Below are 12,877 nucleotides of genomic sequence, written 5' to 3' on the forward strand. Positions count from 1 at the left end.
GATCATCACGTTCATTAAATCCTGAATCCAGAAGTATTAACTGGTTTTAAATCAGCAGTGAATTGATTTTATTTTATTTTATTTTATTTTATTTTATTATTCTTTATTCTGTGAAATTTCAGCAGTAATTAAAGGGAAAATATAAATCATTTTGTTAGTGTTTACATTTTTGGTTTTGTTCTGCTTTAAATTTTTATGTCCAAATTCAAACAGGCTGTCTGATTAAATCTGTTTAATAACTACATAATTCAACCAGCTGATGAGCTGCCCCACACATTCCATATCTACATCTATATTTCTCTCTCTCTTTCTCTCGCTCGCTCTCTCTCTCTCTGGGAATATGTAAATATGTATAGGACGCCCTTGATATATTAAAGCTTGTCCCATTACTCGTTTTATATCCACGCACACCATTTACTTAAGCCAGGCAAACCACTGCATGGAGAGAGCGACCCCTAGTGTTCAATCTCTGAATTGTCAGCGGTAGGGTTTTTTTGCAAATGAGTACAGGAGTGAGTCGTTTTTTTAATATTTAAACTTTCAAAGCACAGTTGACATGTAAGTGATAATCACAGTTGACTGTTATGATCTCTGGTTTGTTATAGTGCAGCAGTTTCAGATACTTCTGTACATGTTATGGAATATTTTGTGTGTGTTCTAATATTGAGAGAAAGCTGTCAGGTCTATTGTACAGTAGCATCCAAATTCACAGATTAATTTACACATGATTGTGTTTTTAAACTTTGGATTGTTTTCTTTTGTCTTATTCTCAAGTTGGCAAAGTGATTTCAGACACGGCCAAAGTTTTACGATTGGGCTTGTTGTATAGGTATATAAGAATTTTATAAGAATTTTATAGAGCCACTATTCTAAAGTTAATGTATTTGTGGGTTTTACACATATCATGGACATTAGGTACTATGCCTACTGATGCATTTTTTAAAAGAAAAAAAAAGGCTTTTACACTTTTTCAACATACTCCCTACCAAGTGGAATCTTCATGTAAAAAATACTACATTCTGTTTTCCTGAGGAAAAAGAGAGAGTAGTCTTATTGTCATGGTATTCTTTGTAGCTGACATTCCTTTCATCTTTCAAAAGAAATTAGTGAAAATTCTCAAATAATGCTGTTATAGTCCCTCCACAATACCGGCGTCCTCATTTCTGTGTGTGTGTGTGTGTATGTGTTAAAACAATAATAATAACAAAATCAATTGAGACCTTGGATCATTCTCAAACTTTACTAAGCATACCACCTTATGAAATAACTTCCGAATAACATTTTTTTTCCCCACAATATTCCGTATGCATTGCATATGTTACCAGCTTTCCTGACCAGCACGCAAGCTGGCTTAATGCAAATCAGTGTTTAACACCAGACACACTTTGACATATGTCACACACTGTCCATCCATCCATAAGAACAAAGCAATTTTGAGGGGTTACAACAAAAGCAGTGTCATAGAGATGCACACACTCTCTCTCTCATATACATACATACACACACACACACACACACACACACACACATATATATATATATATATATATATATATATATATATATATATATATATATATATCAACAGGTTTGTAACTGAAGAAAATATATAGCATTCTTTTTCCATATATCAAAACATTCAGCATCTGCCACACTAATTAAAATGATACAGTGATAATATATTGATTGCTAAAGAAGACATCTTGTCTTTTAACAGAGACAGCAGTTGGTATCTAGCTTCACGCCTACTGTATAAGCAGAACAGACGTCACATCAGCTCTTTAAACTGACAGGTGTCAATCATTTGCTTTCTAGTCTTACGGTGTCATTTTAATTTGACACACCTGCGTTAAATCTACAAGCTAATTACAAGTGCGACAAAACGCTATGTTATAACCCCTCGGTACACACACAAACAAACAAGCACGAAAAAAAGAAAGACATACAGACCAGACAAATACACAGTCGTGAAAAGCAAGACTTAAAATGGACTCATTCTCATTTGACTGACTGACTGAGACATTTTGGATGGCTAACACGTGTACAGTCTTAAGAACTGTTTTATAACCACTGTCTTTAACAAGTGTTACTGATTTTGAAGGCCTTGAAGGGCAGAGGGAACAGTATAGTGTCAATATTCGTTTAATTCATTGATCAATATGTTCATTTTTCAGCTTTTTATATCACAAGCTTAAGTGCAAAAACACTGATAATGACACCTTTTCAGAGGGATAAATGATTACTATGTTTGTTTGTTTGTTTTTCCCTCAGTGGCACTGTAAGATAAGTCTGAGATCCAATTCACCCCAATACTTCATACACTTGGATTAAAAAAATAACTATTACTAGTGCAATTCACAGTTCAACAAATTGTATTGATTCAATAAAATCTGATGGCCGTATTCAAGTATTTAAAAAAAAGGGAAACTGTGACAATATGTAGTGTAATGAATGTCCCTCTGGAGGGATTTTAACGACATGCTTAAAAAAAAATACAGCATGTGCCAAGGACCACATAAGACAAAATATGTATTACAAAACAAAACAAAAAAAAAACAAAATCGTTATAGGCCAGATGTAAAAAAGATATATCAAAAAGGAGAAATATCATCATAAATCATTTTTATGACATTTACTCAACTTTTTCATCTTGTTTTCATTACTTCAAAAAAACCCCACACACAGTGTAACTGTGACCATATGAAGGTTTTTTTGTTTTTTTCTTGTTTTTTTAGTTAAGCGCCTTTCAGAAATATCATTCATAATGATATAATAAATGGAATCACATCACAATTTTCCTCCAAAGTGTCCAGCAGCAATAAACCACATACATAGTGCATAAACAATGAAACTATACTTGATGAACACACATTAGACTATCATCAGCCTGTAAAGACTTTTTTTTTCAAAATGCTTTAAGAAAGCTGTAAATTAGCCTTTAAACTGAGACAGTATGGAGAGAAATGGTATTGTGACAGGTTTAATGTCTGACCATTTTCGGTTTCAGACCTTTGCAAACCAAAAAAAGAAGGAAAGTAAAATCCCCAAATCCAACTCTCGCAGAAAAAGCACAACCAATATAAGAAACATATGTCATACTGCTTTTTCTGCATATATCTTGTTTTCGTTTTTTGTTTTTAACTCTGTTTTTCTCTGTTACAGTACTTTTTTTGTTGTTTTTCATTTCTTTTTCTTTTTTTTTTTTTAAGGTTGCTTCAGTTGTTATACACTGACAAGACAACCTCAAATGGTGAATGCACCAAAAATGATTCCTAAGCTACTATAACAGGGGGGGAAAAAAGGAGAGGTACCATACAATGAGTGCTCTGGTATAAAGAAGTCAAAAGCAACAAAAAGTCCGAGCAAAAACAAAAACAACAAAACAAAAACAAAACTAAAGAGTCACCCAGTGAAGTCTCAGATGTTATGACGACGTGTCCGCCTGTGTGGAAGCTGAACAAAAAAAACAAAACACACAAAAAGAAAATTTTTTTTTTTCCAATCCTCATCCACAAAATTCCTCCAAATCAACGTAAGACAATATTCTGTAAGAAATGTGGGTAACGCTTATTCACACCAACCTGTTAAGTCTCTAAATCGCCTTTTTGCTTCTGCCCTCTCCTCGGAGTCGAAATACCACACAGTGATTGCATACCTGAAAAACACAAAGCCGGAGTTTCAGCACAATGGCAGTGAAGAGACGCCAGGAATACTCAGGTTGTCTGGGAACTAGCTGTGCTTCAAGAAAGTTTCAAACTGGTTTATTAATATCAAAACAGGCTAAAGAGACCTTTAATCCTACCTGAATACTAAATGAAGAATTGCTTTGAATTCTGTAGACTCTTACATTGTGGCAATGCGTGTTTTCATCATTCACTTTTATAGTTATTGACTTTTATCATTTCGCACTTATTCTTAAAGCTGGCAGGCTTTTCAGTTATTGCTCTTTAAGTCACGAGTCATGCGTCCCCACGGCAACCTCGGGGTTAAATATCTTGCCACGGGCCAGACTGTTGACTTAATGTTCTTTAATGTTAGTCTCTAGTGGATGATCCGTTTTTACTCGTTCCTCCAGCCAATTAGTCCCACCTGTTACATATTCGCACACACATACAAACATCCGAAAATACTCCATCTAAGTGTGTGATTCACTGATTCTTTGTAACGCTGGCAATGAATAGTAAACACTGTATTTCCTGAGAACACTCCCACACACTCTCACACACACATTTGGAGACACATACACACACACACACACCTTGTAGCATATGACGGCTGTACTTCATGAGGGTTCCTGCGGTCTGACCAGAACAGGAGCAGGCGGTCAAAGAGGGGCTCAATGTCAGCGACGTATGACTTGCCTTCCGGAAATATCCGTAGAATTCCACCATGCTCCTGTGATAGGTGAAAGTGGTATTGTTTGTTTACACAAGACATTACGATTAACGCAGAGATTTTTCCTCGTCAACAGACAATGCATACACATAAACAACAGGGGATACTGTTCACATGTATGGGGTTTCAGAATAACCCAATTAATAAGAACTAAAGAACATGGAATGCTGTTATTTTTGATAATAACCATCACAAGTTCTGACTGGGCCAGTTTACACTGAATGACTGAAACCGAATTAATGACAAGTGTCGTAAATATTCATGTGACTCAACGTTCAGCCATGTTACAATCCATTTTAGACTTTGTTCTGACTCCAGTCACAACACATGGTGATAAATAACGCACTACAATTGCAGTGTGAAAATGAATAACTCACTAATTTTTTTTTTTTATTACACAGAGGCTATTCGTGTGGTTGCACAAGAATTCAAAGATGAAAAAGAAAAACAAGAAAGTGAAAGCAAAGAAGACCTGGAACTAATGTTAGTCACCTTGGCATTCCAGTTCTTGTTCAGGTAATAGATACACGTGACACAGCGGCCGTCTCCGTTAGGATTATCCACATGCTTCACATACCCGGCTCCGTTTCCAGGGTAACAAGCCACCATCGCCTGAAAAAGAAAAACATAAAAAAAAAATGATAACCCCCTTTTAGGGTAATTCATTCAACACATGTTTGTATACAGGTGAACCCCACAGACCCCGAAGTATTAATTATTTTATGCTTATTCTCGAACCAATGTACTGTTACCTCCTAAAAAAAAGTAACAAAACAACTATAAGATTACGTTGAACTATTCTGGTGTGACATTAGGCCTAAATTTGAGCAAGCAGGGAAATATATGTTATAGGCACTTTCAGGTTGACATCAGAAAAACATTAAGAATGCCACTGTGTGCAAACATTATACAGTCAGATGCTTCATCTGGCCGACAAATATCATATTTTCACATTTTCATCATGAATATAATTCCAGTGTTAAAAATCCACTCGCTCAAAAGTTCAAGAAATTTAAAATGGTTTTTTTTTTCCTCATAGAAACTTTAGAATCAGAATGACAAAGATTAAAGAAAAATCTTAGATATGCTCTGGCTTTTCAAGAACATGGCCGGCTTCCAAACTAGCACAAACGCAACATTCCAAATTATCAGCTGAAACAGGAAACAGGGCGTCTCTGAGAATGAGTAAGGGCTCTTCAACCTTTGAAACCTATTTTTCCGTTTCTGGACACTGAAGGCAATTTCTGCAAATTGCCTTACCACACATTTCATTGAAATAAATTTATCCAAACAAATGCTGTTATTTTTCTCTATACTCTGAGAATGTCTTTAGAATTTTATGAACACTTAACTATTTTCAAATATTTTAAAATACTTAAAAAAAAAAAACCCAAAAAAACAAAACTCTCACCATATCCTCAAAAAGTATCATGTTACTTCAAAAGGTTCTGATATCAACACTGGTGTTATTGTACCACACCAGGTGCAGGACAGCTCGACAAAATCTTTTGCTTTACATCCCTGCATTTTACATCAGAATCTTTGTAAATCAACCTGTCTGCTCACGGCCTACGCTCAGTGGACAGCGGCTCTAGGCCAGCTATTCAGCTGTGTTTTTGTTTACATTTCCTCAGAAGAGATTTATCATGGTAATGTTGTCACTATGAGGGTTCTTACGCAGGTTGCAGCCAGAGCTGAATGTAAACACACAAAGAGAGAGAGAGAGAGAGAGAGAGAGAGAGGGAGAGAGAGAGAGAGAGAGAGAGAGGGAGAGAGAGGGAGAGAGAGAGGGAGAGAGAGGGAGGCAGAGCAAGGAGGGGAAATGCGTGTGTACGCACGTGTGTGCATGCGGGTGTGTGCGTATACATGTGTGTCTGTGTGTGTGTTCGTGTAGGGTCTGTGGTTGTGTCTGTGTGTGTGTGTGTGTGTGTGTGTGTGCGCGTGTGCGCGCACGTATGTACGTAGCAGAGGGCTGGAGCCATGCCAGGGCAGTGAAGGTTTAATGACAGAGCTACGTGTTGAGCGTGAGAAGTGAGGCTGGCTGAGAACAGTGCAGCTCAGCAGCCTCTGAAGACCACAGCGGGGTCAAACAGCAAGGCCATAAAAAACCAACCCCAAGAAACATTACAATCCACTCATTCTCAGCTTCATTACAAATCCTTTCAGATTAGCAGGTCCTGCTTTCCTCAAGAAAATGACAAACCACTAACTGACACATTTAACCAAACAAAACTAAGCATTTACCAACCATCTTAAGAACTTTCAAAGAAGTTCTGCACTTTTGAGTAAGTTTACCAAATCATTTTCTAAACTCAACCAAAGTACCACGGGATACTATTTTCCACCTATATTTAGATACAGACCCTAAAAAGTAGACCAAACATTCAAAGGTTCATTATCTCTGGCACATTAAGCTGCAGACAAAGTTATAATTTGTCTTATCTTATCTGAAAGAGAACTATAGCTTTGAGTAAGGAGTGATACAAAAGCACTTGAGGCCAAAACAGCTGAAACTGTCCCACTTCCTCCTACTTCTGGATTTCCTGTTGAGTACATGCTGCCCTGTGTAGTGAGAGGAGTCACGTACAACTCGTGAGGTTTTCTTTCACGAGCTTGGACTAACACCCCAAATGTGGAGTTCACCACCTACCCTATCACAACACGACAAACAGGACTCAGTAAATTAAATAAAATTGTATCACTTAGATGATACAAAAGCACAAAGTGATGCTACCGTACATAAGCAGAAGTAACACGTAACTTTTATACATGAAGCTATGCAATAAAGAGAGTGACGTACGGTTTCTCTTTGCATAAACGTGCATATGAAATGAGTCACTTTTTGTGGACAGCCCGATACAGCTCCTTAATGTCTTTATTTTGACATAGTTTAGTCGTATACCCACAAAACATTTACTGAAAATGTTAAAAGGTTAAAAATGGACGTATTGGTTTCACTTACATTACACATTCACTGTGTACAGACAGAGTCGTGGAGTAAAACTAAACGCTTACCTTTGACCGCTCTCGGATGACACTTTTGCCGAGTCGCCCGATACATAATGAAATCAATTTGTCAACCAATGTCAAAAGGAAGTTGACAGCCTCTGTGCCCCTCTCCGTACCACAGACCCAGGTTATCTTGTCACCCCTTATATGTCTTTTGGATACCCCTGAAAGCCGACCAGCAAGTTGCCCGTCGTTTAAGAGACCAGAATGATGCATATCTTTCACTTGGTCCAAAACTAACTGTCCAACAAGTTCACCAAGGAAATTATCCACGTAAAAAAAGCCTTTATCTAACAGAGAAGGAACGACTTGATCCAGCGCAAGCTGTTCCAACTTTAGGTCGATTAAATGCTGATGAAAAGGCATTTCGTCCCAAGCTTAGTGAATCCACTGAATTACAGAAGAGAAAAACAACTGTCATACACAGTGTGTCGGTCATATACTATTCAAATGGTAGAATGAGAGGTAAGACCACGGCGAGAGGCGAAATAACTTAACTTGATAATAGATTATATCTGATATTAAGTACAGTTGCTTCGCCCCCTTCCTGACAGCAATACCGCATGGCCACTACCAGATAAACACACCTGCAAGCAATGTGGAACGTGCAGATTTTGCTGTAGCGCCCAAAGGGCGGAGTTTTACTATGACTGATTCATTGTGGGGTTATTGTCGAACGTTGGAAGACTAGTCCGCGCGCGTTTGTCAAGAATTTATTGCTCCGTGTTTCCAAAACATTGGTCTCCCCAATACTACCCATTAACTAACCAATAGACATTCATCTGATAAAATGTTCAAGTGTATTTGTGTGTTATACAGCTCTGAACTTGAATAGCTTTTTGTGAAGCTAATATACTCCAAAGTTCACGTTTAAAAGCACTGTCTGTCAAAGCGGGTCTCGGACTCAAACGACCACGTCTGTGCTTCATAGATGCTGAACCATAGCATGAGAAATAATCATCTGTATGCCCAAATTAGGCGTGCCCACCGCCATTGAGGATTCCTGCGGCCGCATGTAGCTCTTGCTGCACGTCCGCGCAGCGTAAACATGAGCGAGGCACTGAGCCAATGAGCGATCTGCTTCCATTAGTTCAGAACAGAATTGTTTCATAATAAACAACTTTTGAGCACGGTATTTAGGGCAAACCGAAAGATTTTATAAAGATTTAAATTACAGAAAATCTTTAATGTACATATATTTCTGGCAGTTTTTAGAGACTGATGTGCAGCACAAGAGTAAGGAAAACATAACTGTCCAACTTGAAAATTCATTGCATAGAAAGCTTTTTACCCTCGGAACTGCGACATGCACGAAACAGCCGTCTGTACTTTATATAGCAAAGTCTCTCTGTAATTAAGTCTCAAAACAATGAACATTTAATCTGGTAACACACAACTACAAAGAAATTACTGACCTTGTGCCTCCCACGTATTTTGTACTTCCCCAATCTTCCATCGGCGTACGTGATTAGTTTGTCCATTCTTGTCAAAAGAAAGCCAATATTTTCACAGCCGGATTCGTTACCTTCTACCCAAGCTATTTTATCACCCCTAATAGACTTGCTTTTTCCTAGTTTCTGACAAGCTAACTCTCCGTCCTGCATTTTCCCACCCTGGTGAATGTTTCTCACTTCTTGCAGAATTCGGTCTCCAATTTTGTTTCCTAAGAAATTGTTCACTATACAAAGACCGTATGAATTCATACATGGTACTATATACTGCAGGACTAATTTGTGAGTGTTGAGGCGTTTGTGGTCTTTAGATTTTGGCCGGTTACTTCGGGGCTTTCTAAGCTCAGGAGGCAAAACTCCACTCTCCGTGTCCTGAATACCACTTCTCTCGCCGGTTGAGGTGACCACTTCCCAACACCTGTGCTGCTCTGTTCTCGTATCCTCTCCCCTTGACTCATCTCTCACTATTTGCACAGAATCATTTTTCACCAAACCAGACTGTTCTTCTGACACAGCAGTGTACGTTGCTTGATATTCTGCCATTTGGTGATGAAGGAAACCAGTACGCTTGTTATCATACCCCACTAATGTGCGCTTCGCCTGTACTACGTGAACTCAGCCATGCTTCTGCTGACTGACATATGGTGCGCGCGCTCGCACAATCCTCGAGCTTGCGCTTTTCGCGCGCTCAAAGAGTCGGGTTTCTTCCGACTACTGCAGAAATTGCACAGAGCAAAAATCTTAATTCGTGGTAGACCGCTGGTTTGGAAATTGTGAACTGGCATGTATTTCGTCATTAAAGAATAGACTCGATTAAATTAATTGAATAGAAACTACTGACTCGATCAAAAATGCCATAGGAAGGGCGCCTTGCACCTCTCGGCTCATATAATTTTGTTAGTGTCTGATTAGAGAAATGTTTGTAATTTAAGTGCCATCAGTTATGCCTCTTAGGTATTGACAAAGTCCTCTTTAAAGTGTGTGAATAACTGATCACTTATGTGTGACACAGCAGATTTATGCATACGTTCATTCACTGACCACCAGCATTATCTGAAATAGCTGTGTACAAAGCTTATTTATCTAATGAATATGAATTTAAGACATCCTCAAACATACAGTTTTCCATTTGAGTAAATGATTGTAGTCAGGATGATGAATTCTGCATCGCATAAGTGACTAGAAAGCAATGAGTCACACTACACTGTCTGAATTCCTGTATAGTTGTTATTTGGTGGCATACGGAGGTCATTGTTCAGTCATAGTCATTGCATTATGCAATTTCTGATTTAAAGACACATTAAGAAACAGATGACTTAAACTGACTCACTAAAAGTGTCTTATCTGCGTTTCCGAAAGCTACGCATTTGATGGGGATCCTTTTTATTTGAAATAAGTGCTACTGATTTCTAAAAAGAGGAGTAATTCTAGTAATCTAACCAAATGTCCCTCTAGATACAAACACTCAGAGGTTAGCTAGTCCATGCAAGGCAGCTGCCACTTGATATAGCAAGCCGATAACAGTTATTTCACGTGTCAAAGAAAGCTCAAATCCATGTAATGCCTGTTTGGGTAATACTGAAGACGGACACTGCACCTGCTGGTGTCAATCGATTTCGGGGCTGTTGCGAAAAAAAAAAGGAGTCAAGCTTAATTATAGATTTTATTCGATCAGATCTCAGTGATTAACACTTTTTTGAGTTTTCCACCGGATCCATCGTTATTTTAATCAAGCCTCGTTCGAATTTTATGTAGATAGTACATCCAGCATGTATCACACAGGCCTCCGTGACTCACCTCACGAACGCAGCACGGTGGATACGGAAACCAAGCTGTGATTTGGCAGCTCCGTAAGTTACTTTTGAATGCTTGTACATGTGGTCTTATGTGATAAGCCAAACATTTTTAGCCTTTGACATTCAGAATTTTTGTGTATTCTCATCACTTTAGAACCATTATAGACATTCAGTCATAAATTTAGGCCCACATGTCTAATTATTCCTGAATAAAGACTGGAGTGTAAACTAGTCATTTGTAACTGTGATATCTTAGCAAGTAGTCCTATGGAGCACATCCCTCTGTTGATTTTATTTGGCATGTTAACACTTTCAAAACATTTAGAACTGAAGCGTAAGTTTAAATATTAATCACACAAATGATAAAAAAAATATTTTAAGAATTGACAAGTCTTTTTTATTCTTTCTTTCTTTCTTTCTTTCTTTCTTTCTTTCTTTTTGTTTCTTAACAACAAAAATGGATCCTCACAACTCCACAGACCTTTTCGTTACCTTGCGTAAAATGCACTGAAGTCTCTTAACTAAGCAGAAAATAAGCAGATACATCTGTTCTCACTTGTCCACCTTATTACGTTATGGGCTGGCTACTAAGACGTAGAAGGTAAGCAGGGGCTATACACCAACACCTTCCTAAACAGCTGAACCTAATAAGCCCCAGTCCCATTGGAGTCTATTATAATTATAGTGTTGGCAGAACATTCTATTTGCTCTGCATCAGAGGTACAAACTCCAGGCAACCCTTGCGTGTGTACGTGAGAACATCCTCATCCTGTAGGTTAAAAAGTAACCAGCTGCTATTTTCATTCTGATCCAACGCCAATATGTTGATTATGAAAGCTAGTTGTCACTGGTTGTTCCATTTGGACCCGCCCATCATCCTTTGATTGATAGTTAAATATCTCCCCAGATGCTATGCCCACACATGTAAATGCAACTACACATTTAGACATGCCTATAAAAATCACTTGCCAATGAGTTCTGAGTGACATTATTGTTTTTGCCGATGAGCTCCTCCACCACCACCTATGCCCTTTAAATTAATATTTTGAGTTGAAAGACAAACATAAGATGAATCCATATTTCATACACAGTTTGTAGCTCATTTGTTTTAGCCTTTCCATGTTGAGAAAAAAAAAGTATTTGAAATGACTGTTCGTCATGGATACCACATAACTCCATAATTGTTTTTGATGATGTTTAAGGTGTAAGAGCTCACAACCAAATGTAATTGCTAATGTTCCATTGCCATGACAATGAGGTAATGATCTTATGGATTCCACACATGAGTCTGTCATCTAATCACAATAATAAGATGTCTGCTGCGGGAGCCTTCCCATGTTAATTGATATTTTTTAACATGAGGGAAAGTGTAAGTACCAGTTGAATACTACAGAAAATAATTGGCAATCATTTTACTTCTTTAGGAAATTTGTATTTATCAACGTTATGGAGGCGGCTGGCATTCAAATATATTAAGAAAATAGGCTGTCTCGATTCTTAATAACTTAGTAAATCGGTAATAACATGGTATGGTCCACTGCTTAAGGACATGCTACTGTGACATCAAGCTTTTCAAATTGTCAAAAGCAGTGCAGAGGAAAGTTCTATTTTAGAATGGTGTTAAATGCACATCACAGTCAGACCGGTGCCATCTGGACACTCTTTGAGCAAAAGTCATTCTAATACAAAAGTTAAAAAAACAAAAGTTATATTACTACAGTATGTTTAAATCTACTGAGGGTCCGAGATGGGTAATATGCTGATTTGCGAATAGCAGTTTCTGAACTAAACTGCAGAACACTCTTTATCACCACGTTTTGATTTACAGATGAAAAGTGAAACTTAATTGTCCTATAAACTTAAGTCTTGAACTGAATATACACTGAGAGTTGCACTGATATTAAAACTAACTGTAAAAATACTGTCAGCATATAAACTTGGCAAAAAAATGATCAGAGCCAGCCAGCTAATGTCTTACTTCCTGTCCTTTTTGTATTGCTCTTTAAGTCACACACTGTGCTGTTTCTGGAGCAAAAAAAAAGTGGGTTCAACATAAACAATATGAAGATATAAAGGTATTTATTATATTATTAGAGTACTTTTCAAACACAAAGACCGTGGGTTCATGTTGTTATCACCTGAGAGACATTTTAGTTTGGAAAAATAACATTCAAGAGGTTTAATGCACTAGGAATGCTGTACATCTTTTATAGAGTGAGAATCAGA

The 12,877-nt window shown here is 37.7% G+C and overlaps 1 protein-coding gene across 2 annotated transcripts; it reads right to left on the reverse strand.

Moving 5' to 3' along the window:
• Nucleotides 1-1,575: 1,575 nt before the first annotated feature.
• Nucleotides 1,576-9,469, reverse strand: egln3 (egl-9 family hypoxia-inducible factor 3). 2 transcript variants are annotated; one of them, XM_030771955.1, is made up of 5 exons: nt 8,820-9,469; nt 4,888-5,007; nt 4,259-4,395; nt 3,582-3,655; nt 1,576-3,453 (listed from the first exon to the last, which is right to left on the reverse strand). In XM_030771955.1, exons 1-5 carry the CDS (start codon nt 9,396-9,398, stop codon nt 3,425-3,427), a joined length of 939 nt encoding a protein of 312 aa, XP_030627815.1. In that variant the 5' UTR covers nt 9,399-9,469; the 3' UTR covers nt 1,576-3,424. The 2 variants fall into 2 exon arrangements, with proteins under 2 accessions (XP_030627815.1, XP_030627823.1); XM_030771963.1 differs by lacking the exon at nt 8,820-9,469 and adding an exon at nt 7,411-8,124.
• Between the last annotated feature and the right edge of the window lie 3,408 nt (nt 9,470-12,877).

The sequence above is a fragment of the Chanos chanos genome, chromosome 1 (assembly GCF_902362185.1).
Source record: "Chanos chanos chromosome 1, fChaCha1.1, whole genome shotgun sequence".
Taxonomy (NCBI): domain Eukaryota; kingdom Metazoa; phylum Chordata; class Actinopteri; order Gonorynchiformes; family Chanidae; genus Chanos; species Chanos chanos.

Excerpts from the sequence above, each read along its gene's own strand:
- egln3 (XM_030771955.1), bottom strand. The coding sequence starts at position 9,398 with ATGGCAGAATATCAAGCAACGTACACTGCTGTGTCAGAAGAACAGTCT. Across the intron at positions 4,396-4,887 it reads ACAAGAACTGGAATGCCAAG|GAGCATGGTGGAATTCTACG; the intron begins GTGACTAACATT and ends CACCTATCACAG. Across the intron at positions 3,656-4,258 it reads CAGCCGTCATATGCTACAAG|GTATGCAATCACTGTGTGGT; the intron begins GTGTGTGTGTGT and ends TGTGTTTTTCAG.